This window comes from Anas acuta, chromosome 3, assembly GCF_963932015.1.
Source record: "Anas acuta chromosome 3, bAnaAcu1.1, whole genome shotgun sequence".
In the NCBI taxonomy this organism is placed as follows: domain Eukaryota; kingdom Metazoa; phylum Chordata; class Aves; order Anseriformes; family Anatidae; genus Anas; species Anas acuta.
The window spans coordinates 31,382,289-31,400,271 of record NC_088981.1 but is presented as its reverse complement, the minus strand read 5'-3'; the positions used below and the strand labels follow the sequence as shown (position 1 = coordinate 31,400,271).

Here is a 17,983-nt window from a genome sequence, read left to right as displayed (position 1 = left end):
GCCTGGGATGGATTTGAAGAAGTCAGTTAGTTCATTCTTTTGCTCTCACATGGTTAAGGTTAAGCATAAGGGGGTCGTTCCTGAAGAACATCTGTATAACCTGTACTTAAACCCACGGCCTCCCTATGTAGTCTTTTCCAGTGCCCGAATATGTAGTTGAGTTAGAAAGTGTGTTTGATGTGGGATTCATTTCGTCAAGCACACAGCATTCTTCTCTGACCTCAGTTTTGCAACATCTATTTCTAGCAACAGTCTTTTGCAGTAATAACAGTGAGAGAAGACTGTGCTTATGTGTGGGAACATATGGTTGCTATATTTAGATCTAAAATGAGGGTCCTGTCTTAAAACAATGAGGTATGTTTCCCAGTTAAGCTTTAAACCACAAATCTTTTTAATGCCACACCAGATGCCATCTCTATTGGCACATGTGGCCATGCAATTCCATCTCTTAGGGTAGTTTGTATATTCCCAAGGTATACCTGTATCACTCAATGAAAAGTGTTGCTCTGTTTAGGGAAGACTGCTCTATCCTCTGAAAGCTGGACAAAATATCTGTGCAAGCTTGGGTGTGACTTCTAGAAAGGACTTCTAGACCCTGGGGACTCCTCTGCAAAATTGATGTGCTGTGTCATGCATCTGGACCACCTCAGATAGATGTGCCTTCACCTCCTGCAAAACCTGAGTTATGATTATAGGTTTGCTTTTCCTTATGCCCTCGGTGAATTCTTGTAGATGGTGTATATGGGCACTGTGAGCATGACAGTTGTCATCCTTAGTAATTAATTGAGAGATCAACAGCATTCAGCAGAACTCGCTGCTACAAACTGAGCTGCACCTGGGAACTGGGAACTATGCCCCATGTGATAGCACACAGAGAAGGATATGTGCCAGAGAAACTGGTCCTTTACGTGCAGGGATGGCCATGGAGCTTGAGAAGCGCTGTCCTTTGTCCCTTTGCATGTCTCTAGCCCCTTGGTTTTACTGTTCTCTGAAATCTCAGTCATGAAAAAGCCCTAGATGAAGGAGTTAGTTTGAGTTACTAATGAGGCAATGCTTTAAGGATCTATTACATTTCTCATTTGCAGTTGTGTAAATGGAGAGTAGAGCCACGGAAGTCAGCACAGCTCCTGCAAAGACCAAAGTACTTTAACATACATGGACAAGCTGGAAAGAGCTTTCTCCTTGCCCTTGGGTCTCCCACAGAATCTGGACTAAGTGAAGAACAGCAGGTCTTCACTTTTACTTTCCTCTGAGCTAAAACAGGGCTCAGGAGACAAGCAGGACTAAGGAGCTCTTTCTCCAATTTGGGAGAAAGATGAAAATGTTATAGGATTGTAGATGATTTTCTAAATGCATTTCTTTATCCCCAGCAGCGGCGGAGTGATAAGGTGAGTTGTTACACAGATGCAGCAGCAGCATAATAATCTGATCTAAATTTAGACTCTTTTTGTGATGCTTCTAATGTAAACCTGAAGACTGCCACTGTGCAAATAAACTAGGTTCTGGCTATGGGGAAGCTGCGTACTCCTGGGCTCTGTGGGTTTTGATAAACATCATCTTGTGTCCCATATGTGGTCAAAAGGTAGGTCTGAAGCCTGACCTGAATGTGGCCCTGCTTTTTGGAGCAATGGTAATGCATCCTTTCTACTGATGTGTCATCTGGAAGAAGTTGTGTCTAGGCCGGAGTTTGCTTAACATGCTTAAAAATGGGTTCACATCTGGGTTGGAAACCTCAGTTTCAGTCTGTTTGAAGTACGAATTATGGTGTGGTGGCCACTCACCCTCTCGTGCCTGTTTGTAACTAGCAAAGCCAGAGGTTTAGAGCTCTATTTTCTTAACCCACTAGCTGCGAAACTCCCACTAAACTGAATGGAGCCATTCAGCTGAGTGCCAAGGCATTTCAGTGCTTGAAAGTGAATACCAGTGCATTTGCATACCTCCTGGTGTGTTGACTGCTTTAATCCCAGAGGACAGACCTTGTTCCCCTGCTGCTCCCAAATCACGCCACCTCATCCCCTGGGTCCCCCAGGGATTCCTCCTCTGTGCTCTTTTGTGTGGATGCTCATTCACAATTTAAACATCACAAACTCCTGGTGACAATATCCTAACTAGGAATAAAATGTTGGCACTGTCCCAGGGTACAGCATCACATACACTTTTGGTCTGATGAAGGGGAACTTGGATGGAGAACAGGAGACTCAGTGCAAGCTCTAAAGCTTTAAATTAATGCCTTAGGTGACTTGTATTTTATGGGGGAATGCGTTATGCAGCTCTGCGTTTTTATGACTCATAACTGTAAAAAAAAAAAAAAGCAGAAAAAAAAGCAAGCCAAACCAAAACAAAAACACCATTTTTCTCTTTTTGAGAATGAGATCTGACTGCATGCAGCCGCAGGCTGCTGTCATGAATAGCACAACCTTCCTGGGGTTTTAGACTTCTGAATTTCTCTCTGAAATTCAAAAATTCCCACTTTTTCATCAGGTATAGTAAGAATTCCTTTCTTATTTGTATACGAAATGTGAGATGAGACAGGCTATATTATGTCACGTTTATGCTTGAGCTAGTTCATAAACTACATTTACATCAGAGGGACCACTCAGCATGCATAAAATTAAGTGTATGAAAGACAAATCTCACCATGCCTGTATCAGTATCCAGATTTTTCATCATCTCCTCTTATGTGTACTTGTGACTTTCTCTTGTATAATCTTTTGTAGTAACTCGTTAATTAATTAAGAACAAAGTTTTGTTACTACAAATCAAAAATTCCTACAGTTTTATAGGATAGGTGAGCAGCTGCTGAGGTAAAAAGTTCTTATTTCTCATTTATGTACCAGAATTACAATGTGCTGTTTGTTGTGAAAAAAAAGCAGCAACAAGTACAAGTAGCAATTCAGCTATTCCAGGAAATCCATACTCATCCAAAATAAATCCTTCTCAATTTGGTGTACCCATGGTAAAATGCTGTAAAAGTGCATCCAAATATATTAATGCAAACTCCAGATGGCAATTCATTTTGGTCAGCTTCTAAAACCTCTGTTGCTGTCCACAAATTTTCACATGAAAAGAACATTTCTTTATTTTTAGAGGCTGTTCAGTTGCTTGAGCTGTTGATTTTTCCCAAAAAGATGAAGTTAACTAACATCAGTTGGTCACGCCTATCCCAAAGCTTCAGATGTGTGGACCAGCAAGAACTTAACCACTGTATGGATGCAGCAAGAGGTTAGATTTAGAAATTGTATATAAATTATGAATTTCATCAGTGAATCCAAGGGAGCTACTGGGCAGAAAAAGGAATTAGCATTGAATTGAGCTGGATTTCCCTGCACTGGGTAGATAGCAGCACCTTTTGGCTCACAGAGGTGGGAGAATTTCATAACTTAGTTGGGATACAACAATAGCATTTTTTAATATAGGGTTTTGTATTAATACAGTATGGCTATATATGATTTGAGAAGGCTTGGCAGTTTTTATTTTAAAGGTTTATATTGATAAACTATACATATTAATTTTAACGAGAAACTCGGAGAACCTGGGCCATTGTGTCCAACAGCTGCAGTGAAAATGTATGGCTTTCTCAGAGTAAACTCAGAGTAAAACAGACCACAAGGCTTCTCTGCAAAGCCTGAATAGCAGCACAGGAACAAGTTGTTTCAGAAGACACAGGTGCAGAAGCAGACTGAGGGGGCCAAAAGGCCACTTAGTTTGCTTAGCAGCAATACTTGTCAGGGTGGAGAGCAAGTGCGTTAGGGAGATCTTCCCACTGGTACCAAGGCTCAGGTTTTAAGCATCAAGAGCAGAAGCTGGGCTGCCCTTGGGCAGTCAATCCAGACTGTCTGTCACCTCTGGCAGACCTGCAGAGGGCTGAGCCCCACACACCTCTGGTGGGGTGTATTTCTCTTTGCAGGCTGTATAGGAAGCCCAGGATAAGAACTAACTGAGGTGCTCTGGCGCAGTACCTGAGACGAGGAAGGACTCCCTCCAGCGTGGCAGTGACAGGGATCGGACTCCATTGGAGAAGCTCCCCCGGTAACCAGCGTGGCCGGCCACTTTCTGAACCAGGATCTTGCCACCTGTGTTGTCAATGATACCACTGCAAGGGGAAAACATAGTAGCTGAAGGAGAAAACGCTCCCCAGAAACATAGAGACCATTCAGCAGTGCAAGAGGTAGGAAGCATTTGCTTTCATCTTTAAGCCAGGATTTACAGTGGAGCTATGAAGCTACTGCTAAGTCTGCCACTGAGAAAAAATTGTACTTCTTCAACACAGAGAAGAGCAGTTTGCCACACAGTGCTGTCGGGCTCTGTTTGTGCTTCCCATAGATCTATGTGTTTTGTTTTTAAGGACAAGTCTCTGCCTTTGTTAAAATTCCTACAAGCTAGACTGCATGATAGAAGACATGCAATGTACTCACAGGAATTTTAGGGTCAACCATACAACAGAAATAATTTAGACAAATACAAGGCAAGCCTCCCACTTGCTTGGCTTTTTCTTTCATGAAAACTGATATTTTCTTTGATTTTCAGAATGCATTACTGCAGAAAACTAAACCTAGTTCTGGCCTCAGCCCAGAGTAAAATGAACAAAATATTACTACAAAAAGCTGTAGAAAACCTGACCATCTCCTTGTCTGGTGCACGTTAAATGATGTTTGACATTTGATATAATATTTTTCTCAGGACAAACAGAAAACCTTCATTGTATGCAACCTGCTGTGGCATTATTAGGACAATACAAAAAATGATTGCTACTATAAAGGGCTGGTATAATTGACAGTAACTGCACAGTGCATGGCAATTAATAATGGGCAGCCAGCAGTGGTGAAGAATGTGTTACTGCCTTAGCTTTCTCTGATGATTGTGAGAAGCTGGTGGTATAATAACCATAAGGAAAGGAAATTCACTGTCTGCAGAAATGCAGATGTAAGTTAATGAAGCCAAACTCAGCTGGCAAATGAGGAAAACTGAAATCCTCACTCCAATAACACAGGGAGCCAGCATTTGAGCTGTGGCAGAAACTGCATTCACTGTCAGCACTTTATAACCTCCCACCGGGACAAGCTCTGCTTGCAGCGATGCACACAATTTCCAATGTGCATTCGCAGGAAGAATGTGACAGGTGAAAGAAAGCCGGTCCCTCGAGAGCCATCTCCCAGCAAGGGGCTGAGCAGGCAGCTGCAGCCAGGAGATGGCAGCGCTGCGCACACCGGCACCTCTGCCGGGAGGTGCGGCTTCGTGGTGGGCTCTCATCCACAGCATCTTTTGTTCGTCCTCGGTCCAGCATGGGCTTCACTGTCTCCTCGTGGGCATCGCCCCCTATAGCAGAGCTTTTGTCTTCTTACAGGTTCAAGTAAAAATTCACAGCAGACAGTTAAGGAAACGAAATGCTTTGCATCTTCTTATCGACTTGGAGATGCTTTCCCATGGCAATCAAAAGCTTTGCATTAACACAGTTTTTCATCTCAGCAGGTCATACTGGAGTAGGCTGTTACAAAGATAGAGCAATTCATGGGCTGGGACTGAGAAAGGAAGGAGGGCAGAGAAATTCCCACTGGTGGTGCAGCTGGCGTTGCCTAAGATTCATGAACAATTTTCCTTTCTCAGTGCTGCTACAGTTCCCTAATGTAATATGAAGGGAATGTGTTTTCAAATAAAGTACAAAGTCCCAAAGTCTGAACTATTCAAGCTTACTCAGGTTCCCAGGTATTTCTCAGAACTGAAAGCATTATGGTAACTCTGAATGAGGTCAAGATGTCGATCAGACTCTACAAGTTCTTCCTGCATTTTCAGCTGAATGCATCCTGCTTTTGCATCCTGCCTGCAATTATGGTGTGTTTTGGTTGTGAAGTTATTCTCCATTAAAAATACCTGCACACTTTTGCATGGCAAATTAAACTTGGTATAATTTGTACTATAAATTCTGCATTATACATTTCCTTGTCCAGTATTTCCTTCTGTGGCAGAAAAGCACATTACTCAGCCTCTGACATCAACAACAGCTAAATTCAAATCTAGAGAGCCAAAACCAGTCCCAGAAGTATGTGAGTTGTATGTATTCATTGCCAGTGATATGTCTTTTTTTTTTCTTTTTTTCTAAAGCTGTATTAGTAGCAGCAGCTCCATCCTACTTGAATAATAATAGTGTAATAGTCATTTGCTATGCTTGAATGGCAGATCTGAAAAAACTCAAAACATTTCTCCTAAGGTTGAAAAACACTTTCAGACATGACTGATTTCAGTAGGACTAGAGGATTGACAGCACTTCATAAAACAGAATCCGTTTTATCATGTATGGTCTTTCTCACGTGCTTTTCACTAGAACAGCAGCCTGCAATCAAGCCTACAAGGCACTGAGAACTTTAAAGGACCTGAAAGGCCAAGAGCTCCCCACACTGAGATGATGATTCTCTCAGGGTGCCTGGCTTACTTAAACCCACTCACCTGTGAATTGCAGCACCACACACACTGGAAAAAGAAGCATAAATGTCTGTGCCGTACACACGGTATTTTACATCTTGACATCCCGGAGGGCATTTTGCAATGAATTCAGGATTGATTATCTTCCCTGCCTTGGCATCACAGTCGATCTGTGGTACGTCTGTGAGGACAAAATCCTGGTAAAGTCAAACTGAATGTTTTCATAGATGAATTATCTTGTCATGAAAATAATGAGTAACTGAGTGACAGGGATGCCCTCCTCTTATGCACTTATACCAATGCTTTTGTGACACAAGAGATGTCTATGTCTTCTATATCTACAATATATCACATAACAACCAGTGTGCCAAGGGTTGTGGCTGTAAGTGAGGGTGGACTGAAGAAGCCTGGGGATACTTCTGATTTTCAGTGTTTGTTTCTCTAAAGTAAGTGTGTGGTACCTGGGGACCTATGAAGATACATTTTAATAGTGAAATACACAATATCCTCTTTACAAGTGTACAGTAGCACACATTTCAGTGATTTGACTTCAGTAGAATTTGTTAGTTAATGTATGTTCCTATTGACTCTGCAAAGAATTGTGAAGTTACTGGAATATGACTTCACTTTGGACACGTTTATGCATCAGTCTTGCCTGCAGTAAAGCAGCTAGGCACACTAATGGGACCACTTACATAGCTTAGCCTTTTTAATCTTCTTTGTAGCTTCCTTGGCTGCATATGTACATGTAAGAAATACACCTAGAACAAAGAAAACATAGTATCAGAAAAAAAGGAACTACCAGCATCAGTCACCTGTTCATGGGATTTGTTGGTTAACTTGTTGGTTAACTTTTCAGTCAAGATGGCATCTACTGTGGGGGAGCTTTCTGAAGGGGATTCAACATCAATTGATTGCACATTAATCGGCGGAACTCATGTGAAAATATGCCATTAAGTCCAGGCATTTCCAGAAAATCACAAAAAAGCCTAAGTATCTCCAAGAGCAGTAGAAACTCATTGCAATTGGTGTATAGAGATACCAGTGAAACACGCACTGTGCATAAAACAGCTAGGAATTTAGGGAGAGAAAGATACATTTTAATAGCCTATGCAGGGATGGTATCCTATAAGAGCATGTTGTGGCATTTTACTCAGTGGTGGTAGTGGATATGGGATACCAGGAGCGTCATGAAACGTATAAGATTCCAGTGTGGCATGTCCAATACCCTGTCCCAGCAAGGACACTGCTTTCCTTAAGTAAGTAGAATTGTGATTTGAAAAGTGTGATTGAAGAAGAGACATACAGTTATGTTAAAAAATACATCACTATATATGTATGCTGCTTAGCTGGCTGGGTTTACTTGCTAAGAGTTTGATGTACAAACAGTTCTGTGTGTTTACTTTATAAGCACTGAGTTGTGGGTAATAACTGTTACAAATGTCTTGGCCTTCCTATTCACCTTCTTTTCTGAGCTTTTAGAGTGAAATAAAACTCTCTGTGAAGTGTTGACTCAGCAACAGCAATGTTTCTTCTTCCTTCTCTCTATCTTCTTTTTAATATAATCTTCTCCCCCTAGACTGGTTGCAAGTGTTTGCAGACAGTAACTGTTACAACCTGCTCAAAAGTAAAAACAGTCTCACTGTTTCTGAAGCTACAGCATATAGATGAAGTACAGGGTCTTCTTGACATTGGTAAAGTTGTGTGAAGAGAAATTGTACTTAGAAAAAAAATAGAAGCAATGGAAAAGAAAGTGCAAAATCCCAGCTGCACGCTGTGTAAGGGCCTCATTTAATGTGGAGGAAGATCGTCTTCATAGTAAAGACAAAAGAACAACATAGATAACTATGAAGTTAAACTAAACATGGATATCCTGCCAGGCTGGAGGGTCCCAGCTAAATGGAGCATTACCTGGGAAGATTGCAATTAAAGTCATACAGCAGCATTAGGTTACGTGATGGCTGGTAGCGCCATCAAAGGGTGATAACTGCACTAGTACACTACACAAAGCAACTATGCCCGATCAACCAGGTTGTTCATGTCAGACCTATCGCAAATTCTGGAATCTCTGTGCCTTCCCAGAAAGTACGATCTCATCTGACATCCAGAGGAAAGAAAATAGAACACATTTATAAGCATTTTCATTTTGCACCTTCTTGGCCATGGAAATCTCTCAAAGATTGTGTTCTTAGAGAAAGGGGTAAACGGGGGGTGCTCCCACAGTATGAAATAAATAGCTGATTTTTCTTTATAGGGGATCTTTAAGTTACAGATATTTTCCAGCATTAGTGGTACCATCTGATGTGGACTGTGTTCAGCTATGGCCATATGCTTAGAGAGCTCTGCAAATAATTAATATTATTTCTATGCAAAAGTTTGGAAGTTTGGATACCGTTTCTGAAAAGCTGTGTCAAGGCTTACTCTACCTTCCACAGAGAGCTTCATCAGCAGTGGAGTCACTGGTCAGCCAGGACGGGGTGTACAAATCCACAAACTACTAATTGTAGCACATCTTTAGTACTTACCAAAGAAGATCACAATAATTGAGGCCTTCATGGTGATTAAAGCAAAGTCTGGATGTGTCAGTAAGGAGCACTGAAAAGGAAAAAAAAAAAAAAAAAAAAAGTACTGTAAAAAAGAGGCTGTATTTAGAGTTATGATAAATGATACTGGAAACGTTGGGGAATAGCAACTGTGCATTATTCTTCAACATTTCACAGTCCTCATGTACGGTGCTCTTTTCTCCTGAGCTGTCTGCTTTGCAGAGCAGCTGATGTCCCCCTGAGGAGATGATGTTTGGTCTGTGGAACAACCATGGCCTAATTTTTTTCCTTCTGTCCAAGTTTTGCCTTTTTCCTCAGTGAAACCAAGATTTCATCCCTCATACTTATTTCTGAAGCCAGTGGTAGCAGAGGACATGACAGATATGGACATGCTCTTGCAGCTATTCAAGTTAATTTGCTAGTTTTCTAGGGAGTATTCGCAGACTTGTACTGTCTGCATGTCCAATTGCACCCCATAATTTCACAAATGTAAGGAGAACATAAATTTGCTTACTCTTGAAGCAAGTTGTGCAAAGTATCTTGTAATCACATCATTGATTTTGAGCCAAATTACTGGATTATTTCCTTTCCTTATTGTGTGTGTGTGAGAACATGCCTGAGAATGAGAAGAGTCTCGGAACATCTGGACAACATTTTTCTCTGGGTCTACGTATGCGGTTCCTGATGTCTGCTGTTCCTGAAGCTCTTGTCCAGACTACAAGACTACAGGCTTATCACAGGTATCCTCCTTTTCCTGAGCATCACCTCCCATGTTGCTTTTGTGGTCACTTTTCCCCTTTGTAACATCTGGGAGATGTTATATGGGGGAATATTTTTATCTTTATTTGCATTCATTTATTGACATGCCCACTGTTTCTTTGAATTTGAAAGAGTTACAAGTGGGCTGAATGAGTAGTGCTTGAGCAGTCAGTGGATAGAAGTTTAGCATGACAATGAAAACAAAAAATAATTGTATTTTTAAACTGTCTTTCTAATGAGTTACGGAGCTTGAGAAGTGAAGCTTTTAATCTCTAGCAAATTAGGAGACACTACTTTAAACAAGGCATAGGAGGAAACAAAAAAGAGGAAATCATCACAATGTATGAGGATTAATTCCTTACCTCTAGTAGAAAGTGTTCATTATATTATGATTGCAGGGGAAATCCTGGGTTGGATGCTTGTAATTAACATCAGTCATTAAAATACCACAAAATGCCTAACAAATATCAGAGAGTGAGAAAATATTTGTGTGTTGTAGAGGAAAAACTCAAGGAGCAAAATGAAAGGAAATTGATTACATGCTTACAAATGGCAAGCTTTGCACTAAAGTCAAAATTAGCTTGCTATCAAAGAAAGTATAGAGAGCAAGTACTAAAGCTGGAAACGGTTAGGGAAAACAAGTTGTCTGCCTCCTGGAAAGCATGGCAGTGACAGCTTCCACTCAGAGATTTGTGTACTCGGACCTGGGCTTCTCCCACCTCAGGAAGGAAAATTAGAAGGACGAGACAGATATAGGGCAGAGGGAAAAAATCCGCAATCTTTCCTCAAAGTCAATGTTTCCACATTTTTTATTTTAATTGCTCTTATTTTTCAAGAAAACCGCATGTTTATTGAGTGAGAAAGATGAAAATAGTTTGCCAGATTAAACTGAGTTCATCCAGTTGTAGGCCTATATAATTTATAACTGTTTTTACACAAGCCAGCTGCACCTCCAATTTCTGCTTCTATATTATGGTCAGGGAACTCAAAATGCCAGCAACTATGGTTAACAGTATTGCTTGGAAATTTTGGTACTGCACCTTTCCTCATCAATCTCAGTAAAACCTGCTAACTGGTAAGGTGGAGAGAAGCAGAAGTTGCCTAGAAGCCACCAAGCTGAATCCCGGGGCATGGAAAGCTGCTCATGGGGCTGTGTCCTTCTCAGAATAGTGGGCAGCATGGTCAGGGGTCACCCCAGGCTGTGCAAGCAGTAGCAGCAAGACCACATCAGTTCTTACTTCAGCTCAATCCCAGGAATAGGAGATGCAGACTGAGGGACTTGCTGGCCACTTGCAGAAATACCATACACCTTTAAAGGCTGTGCTGGTGTTGACTGGGCATTCCCCAAATCTATAGCGAGTAAAACCAGCAGTGGCATCTTTATTTAAAGTCAGAGAGAGCTGTGAGAATTAGTCTTGACAGTATTTGGCTTAGTGCTAAAACACTTTCATCTCCAGTTTAACTAGAGTAGAAGAGGGATGGGATAGTGAAGGATACATGTGAAAGCTGCCTCACGGGTGTATTGCTGTGTGCCTTGCTGTGGACAGAGTCCAATGTTGCCTGACTTTTCCCATCTCACAAAATATATAAACCACCAGTGCTGCACAAGAGCTCTTGTTGCTTTCCAAAGGCCCTGCTGTCCCCATGCCCGACCATCCCAAGGCCAGCTGCACCAGGCACCATCCCAGCCCTCCTGGGTGGCAATGAAGTACTATGAATGTCCGGTAGAAAGAGGCCAAGAAATCTAAATAGAATTCATATATAAAGTCTATCAAGAGGCAAATGAGTTCAGCAGACTCCTTAGCCTGCAATAACAGGTATTTTACCGACAGGAAAGTTAATAGAAGCATTTAGGCAAGGCTGTTCGATTTACCTGACAGATTTGTTGTCATAGCTACTCTCAAAAGCATGCTACTGGGGACTGTGCTGTTGCTGATGCAGCTTTTACTGGCATCCTGGTGGAAATAAATTTTAATAAAGAAACTTATTTTTCCAATTATATTAATTTCTATGTTAGGCATTGGTATACCAGGAAAAATGTACAGATATCCTATATGTAGGTAGTATGAGACCTCCTATATGGCGGGCTAGCATGGCATCCGCTACTTTCAAAATCTTAAAAGGAGCAAAAGTCTGGAATAAAATGGTGTTTTTTGTCTTTCTCTGGGAAGAAAAGAGGAAGTAGGGCTCTGATCTTCCAAATGGACCTATGTGTATGACTGGCCCTCTAGTCTAAATTCAATGGCAGCTTTGGGGATGTCTGCAGATTGAGAATGACACTTTGCAATTAAACAAGAAGCTAGTGTCCCTTTCTTACTTTACAAAATTAATAGATCTCATTAACTCAAAAACTGAAGTTTCTGCTTTGGTTTAATCAATAGTATGAGTTTTGCTGAGATTTCTCCTTTTATCTACCATTGTAAGTCTCAGTGTGTTTAATTTTTTCTTTTTACACCCTAGATTTTTTTCTTGGGAACCTAATATCACCACTTCATGCATGCAACTATTAACTTGTCTGTGAAAGACAGAGGTTTACACACCAAAGTCTTTAAATATTTTTGTTTTATTTCAATAACCATACAGAAAACCCCCAATTCACCTGATTTTCCATGTTTTCTGCTAAAGTAGGATGTGCTTCGTGTAGGTCTGGTATTGATCCTCCCCTTTGATCCCAGATCTTATTTTTGTTTTGAAGATTATTCAAACCTCATGCCCTTCAAACACCTATTATATGCAATCTGATCTCACCTCTGAGAAATAACCGATCAAAGTCCTCCACTGATGTTACCACAAATTTACCATCAAGTGGCCACATGAATTTACACCTCAGCCTTCTGCAGTTCTTGTCCTGACTCCCTGCTATCAACACCTGGTTAAACCACCAGTCCCTCAGAAGTGTGATGCAAGGGGCCGCACGTATGCATAAGAGAATAACCCATACTGCCATTAACTTTAAGAAAGCCAAAATAAGAAATCTTATGTACAAGAGGAGTGTGTCTGCTGTTTCCATAGCTGGGATAAATGATATCAAAATCTCACATGGTCTTTCTCTCATGGATTTTGTATTCCTCCTTTCTGCCTATGGCATCTCTACTACAGTTTAGAGTACTCAGTTCAGAGTAAAGAGCCATTTAAAACATGATATGTTTAAAATATTTTTAATACTAATCTGTGTGGCATTATTACTAATGCATTAATAAAAATGTGATTACTGTACCTTTTTCAGGCATTTCTGAAGGATAATTACTCAGCCAGCACAGGAGCATGCTGTGTCCTACTTATTAACTTCTAGCTGGGAAAATGCATTTGGGATATTTTTTAAAAAGCCAAGAGTGAGAGAAGATACTAATAGTTGGTTAATAGCAAGGTCTTTCCTAATGCCTGGCTTCCCAGTCAGGTTCTGAGAGTTTTCACTGAGGAAACTGTGTTTTCTTCAGACTTTTTTTTTTTTTTTTCAGTGGAAAGTCAAGCCAAAAAACACCTTCTTCCAGCTGTCTTGGACTATATGTTCTTCCCTGTATTATCTTACTGTGAGAAGCTCCCATGGGCTGGGTTTCCTTGTCTTTGCATTCTGGTGTCTGTGGGGCAGTGCCTGACTACCTGCCCTCCAGCAGCCCAGTCTCCTGCCCCTGCTGGGGGACCGCAGCAGGGATTTTACATAATTTTAGTTTTCCAGCCTCATGAAATTCCTGTCATAACACACAAAATGGGAAAAAGAAAAAAAAAGTTATAATGTCCAGTGCCCTGGTTATGTTTGCTATGTCCAGTAGCTGTGGCTCCTTTCACTCCCAGCAATGGGATGCTAAAGCATCTTTTGAGTTTGTGTCTCATTAGTAAACCAGAATAATGGATGATATTTTGGGAGCCCTGATTCACTGGCATCTTCTGTTCCTTTTCTGTGACACTCTTCATGAACTGAGAGATAATGCCAGCTATGCTTACCAGATTTCCATTAATTATTTGCAGTCCTAGTTGGTTAACTAGTGATCATTCAATATTAAATCTCCCAAACTTTATGCTGGATTTTTTTTTTCCTAGTACATTTCCTCATCTGTATCCTTTTCACCACCATAACAGATGCTATTACTATACCAGGAAAGCAGTGTATGTGCATTATATCAATGCTGCTTAAACCCGTGTTAAGTCAAGCACAAATGCAGTAAAAAGCATCTCCTTCAGTGTTTCCAAGTGTAAGCCCCATCCTAACATTTTGAAATCAAATTTCTATTTGAAAGAATGTTGATTCCTTTTTCCTGTGCTAAAAATATTTGAAAAAGCTCAAATGCCAGTGAAAAGACAGAGTTAGCAAACCATTCTTTTAGGATATAAAGTCAGGTTTTTATGCCTTTTAATAGCAGCTCGGCTCTTATAAAGCTCTCAGGGAGCTGCTACATGAAAGAACCTCTACAAACAAACAGATGGTTTTGATCTGTATAAACTGTTACTGTATGGAAAACTATACTTTTGCTGATGGAAGCGCAGGTTTTAAGTAAGTCCTTGATGTTTTGTGTAAGGCATTGCTGTCCATTACATGTGCAAACAGAAATTCTTTGCTGGTGCCATGTGCTTTGACTCTGCAGGCGTTAGCAGTTTGTTTCCTGTAATCTCCTGTGCTGCAGAAATTAATTTCTGTACTTCCTTTGTACCACAATAAAGCGTGCTATTGTTCTCCTTCTCAAGAGGTTATAATACAGCAGCAACACTGGCACTGTTAAAAAAACAGAAGTGGACTTTGTTTGAAAGCTATTTGAGCAAGTAGTTTGGAGTTAACAACACCATCTTAGAGCACTGTGGGTTGAGTTAGATATGTGCTCCTTACAGGAAAATCAAGTGGGTTTGGTGTAGGTGTGAGTATAGCGGTTCAGATAAACAAGCTTATCGTCGTCTTTGCAGATAAAAGATTTTATTTATTTATTTATTTATTTATTTTCCTATTGTTTCTTTTAAAAAAATGTTTCACTCTTTCTTGGTTTCATGTTCATATTCTGTCCCCATAGTATAGTACCTTGCTCACCTTTATAATATAGCTGTGCATTTTGGTGCACACTGGGTAATAGGGCTAATACCTGTCACATGCAATTTTCTTTCCTCTCTTTTCTTCTCAAGGGGAAGGAATGCTGTTCACTCAGTGCATTGATTTGCTCTGAAAGTCTATACACAAAAAAAATCCAAATGGTAGTTTATTTTAAAAAGACAGGTAGTGAGTTCTGCTGAGCTAGAAAAGCAGTGGTGATAACTGTATTTCATTCCAGAAGCTTAGATTGTCCCGCAGGTATCCTAGGTCAGGACACTGGGTAACAGAAGTAAGACTCAAAGTGCTAGCTTGTAAGCATGAGCTCATTTGCATGGGATGCTGGACTTTTGTCTTGTAATGGCCTGAAATAAAATATATTCATCCAGGGATTTAAAAATATCATAGAAACCATTACCTTCTGTTATAAAAAAGATGAGGGAAAGCTCAACTCTTTTCTTTCATATATGAAGGGAATTGGAAGGAACTTGCTATAATTGAAGCAAGAGAAAGCTTGTATCTGCACTAGCACCATCTGCAAGGATAGGACATTTCATACCTTATCAGATCAAAGAGAAGAAAACAAATAAATTGCCCACACTGTTTGTGGGAAGTGTCAGTAAGAAACTCAGAGTCTCCTGTACCATGTGCATAATTAAACCTTCTTCAGCTTTCAGAGGAGCTTGGGCTTTGGTTGCAAACAGGAGGCTTGGCCAAACAGCAGGAAGAGACAAAAGGACAATCCCTGTCCCAGCTAGGGGTAGGTGCCTCTGTGGAAATACATGTAGGACTGAGAACCCAAAATTACCTCCTGGAGGCGGTACTCAGATTCACTTTGCTAAGTTATCCAGTGCCTCAGAAAGAGCTGATGAGGAAACACAGGCTTTTATGTCTGCAGGTGTTTCCACAGTGGTGGAGGAATTGGAAGAAATAATAGATGTTGCACATGAAGCAATTGTGCGTGTGATAAAATGAACAACCAGACCTCTGCTGGATGAGTTTCTGAGTCTCTGGACAGCTTGCACTTCTGCCTCAGTGTCTTTGTGTAACATAACATGCACAGCTAGCATTAGGGTCATAGGCAGGACTATTCATTTTGAATAAAAAGCCTTTACCACCTGAGCAGTAGCCACAGGCTCCTTGTCATCTCTTCCCTGTGGCCACAGGAATCCCACACTGGTCCACAGTTGTCCTCCCCCCCGTGGGTTGTCACACCCTCAACAGCAGGCTGGTGGTTGCTGCTGTTCCTGCTTAGCATTTTAAGCCTTTTGCTTTAGAGATGGGAGCTGAGGGCTTACATACTGCTCTGCTGCCTGAAGATGTGCTGCTTTCCACCATCTTGCTATACCGAGGTAGCTGTCAGCTCTGTTTCTCAAAGAAATTCAGCTGACTGGTGCTAGCATGTGGTCACTGTGCTCAGGTTGGGCTGTTCAGCCTATTGAGTGGTCTGTGAGTGTGAAGAGAGTTAATATTTTTTTGAGAGGGTGCCAAGGATGCCTGGGCACATTCTCCCCTCTCTGATGAAACTTGACCACTGCATGGTCAAGTCCATAAGAGCTGTGAAGATGCCAAAGGAGCCTTGCTCTGTGGTTTGGACATAGATGGGGAGGAGGACGTAGGGTCCTGGGACCCTTCCTGGGTTTCAGAGGTCCCACTGCTACCTCAGTTGCACTTGGGGCACACAAATCCTTTTCTATTTATTCCAGAGACACTTTAAGAAATGTTTACATGTGGATTTTCAAGAAGAATTTAGTCCAAAACAGCTCCAGTCAGGTAGGTAAAATGACGATGCTATACCCAGCAATTTAGAGCTGAATAAAAACACCCAAGCAGCCCTGTGCTTCTCATTTTATATTCATGCAGTGCCCTGAAATTAAACCAACATAAGGCTGAAGTAACAGTGACAAATGGTTTCTCTGCTTTCCACAGAGCTCGTTTAGAAGAAGGTAATTTATTTAAAACTATAGTGTGATTTAACTTGCCAGACCTTTCTGAGGGCCTAAATAAAACTGCAATGATTATACTTTCTCATCTGTCTCACAGAGATAACCACCAATTATGCTGGCCTGATCTGTTCCTCCCAGCAGAGGAAGAAATTCAGTTAGGATATGTCACCCACTCACAGAGAAAATACAGTTTGGAATATCCGGATGACTATATCTGTGAGGGTCATTGCACCATGCTTTCCTGATTTCTTTTTACATTTAATAATGTATTATTTTATGTTACATTTTTTCATTTCAATGCACAGCTTTTATTGCTCACTGGGAATCGCTGTTAGCTCCGACCTGTGAAGCCCTGTCCAGACAACTACCTTCTGTCTGTCCATCCCCCACAGCTCTCATATCTTGTGTATTTCCTCCCCTTGCTCCCAGGTTTGAGCCCTGCTCTGTCTGTGCACTGGAACTTGCTCACTGCTGAGGGCAACCTCTTTCCCTTTCCTAATTTAATTACTTCTCCCTAATACCAGCCAGGTCCCAGCTGGGTACTGTCAGTCCTGGCAGTGCCATGTTCCCAAGAACCCAAGAGCAAATGTTTGACATGAAGGGAATGGGAATATCTGCAATCCAGCAGTGCCTGAGGGATGTGTTAGGTAGGGAGAGTAAGATTCTTGGCCACATTTCTTTCACTTTTTATATAAAAAAAAAGTGTTGTTTCTATTTTCAACAAAACACCCAGTTCTGAAAAGTCAAAGTGACTTTTGAAACTGCAATATGTGGTTTCTCAGTTTGGATGCACAATAAACAAGCACTGAATAACCACGCTATTGTGCTGCCTGCAAGCTAAGAATTATTGTAGTGTGTCAGAATTCCCCTGAAGGTACATATTTGGCCTAAAAGTTAAGAATTTGTGTAAGAGGTACTGAATAAACTGCACATCACTCTGGAGATGGTTTGGGGAATTCTTGTAGCATGTTGAGACACAGCTTGACACTTTTTTGTTTGGTAGAAATTTAGACACAGAAATTTAGAGAAAATGTAGGATGTGTATGCTCTGCTTATTAAAGCTACATGTATCCCTCTACTGCAAAAGTGAATTTTATCTCCAAATTGAAAGCAAACCCAGTCCTTAAGCATGCTGATAAACTTATACAGCATCTCACAGAAAACCAGAATGGATGCTGTATCAATTCAGTATCTCCTGCACTCAGCACAACTACTCATGCCCAAGCCATGGACTGGTTGGATAAGGATTCATAAAACATATGCAATTAAAAAAACTACCTGGAGCCCTCCTGGCATGTGGCACTGGT

At 41.0% G+C, this 17,983-nt stretch overlaps 1 protein-coding gene across 3 annotated transcripts in view; it reads right to left on the bottom strand.

Moving 5' to 3' along the window:
• The window catches only part of VIT (vitrin), a 54,099-nt gene that overhangs the window by 29,665 nt on the left and 6,451 nt on the right, over positions 1 to 17,983 (bottom strand). For all 3 annotated transcript variants that reach the window (XM_068676426.1, XM_068676427.1, XM_068676428.1), the window contains exons 2-5: positions 8,943 to 9,012; positions 7,113 to 7,178; positions 6,442 to 6,598; positions 3,960 to 4,093 (exon numbers count right to left, since the gene is read on the bottom strand). In XM_068676426.1, coding sequence (XP_068532527.1) covers positions 3,960 to 4,093; positions 6,442 to 6,598; positions 7,113 to 7,178; positions 8,943 to 8,973 — 388 coding nt within the window. In that variant the 5' untranslated portion in view covers positions 8,974 to 9,012. The remainder of the gene's footprint in view (positions 1 to 3,959; positions 4,094 to 6,441; positions 6,599 to 7,112; positions 7,179 to 8,942; positions 9,013 to 17,983) is intronic.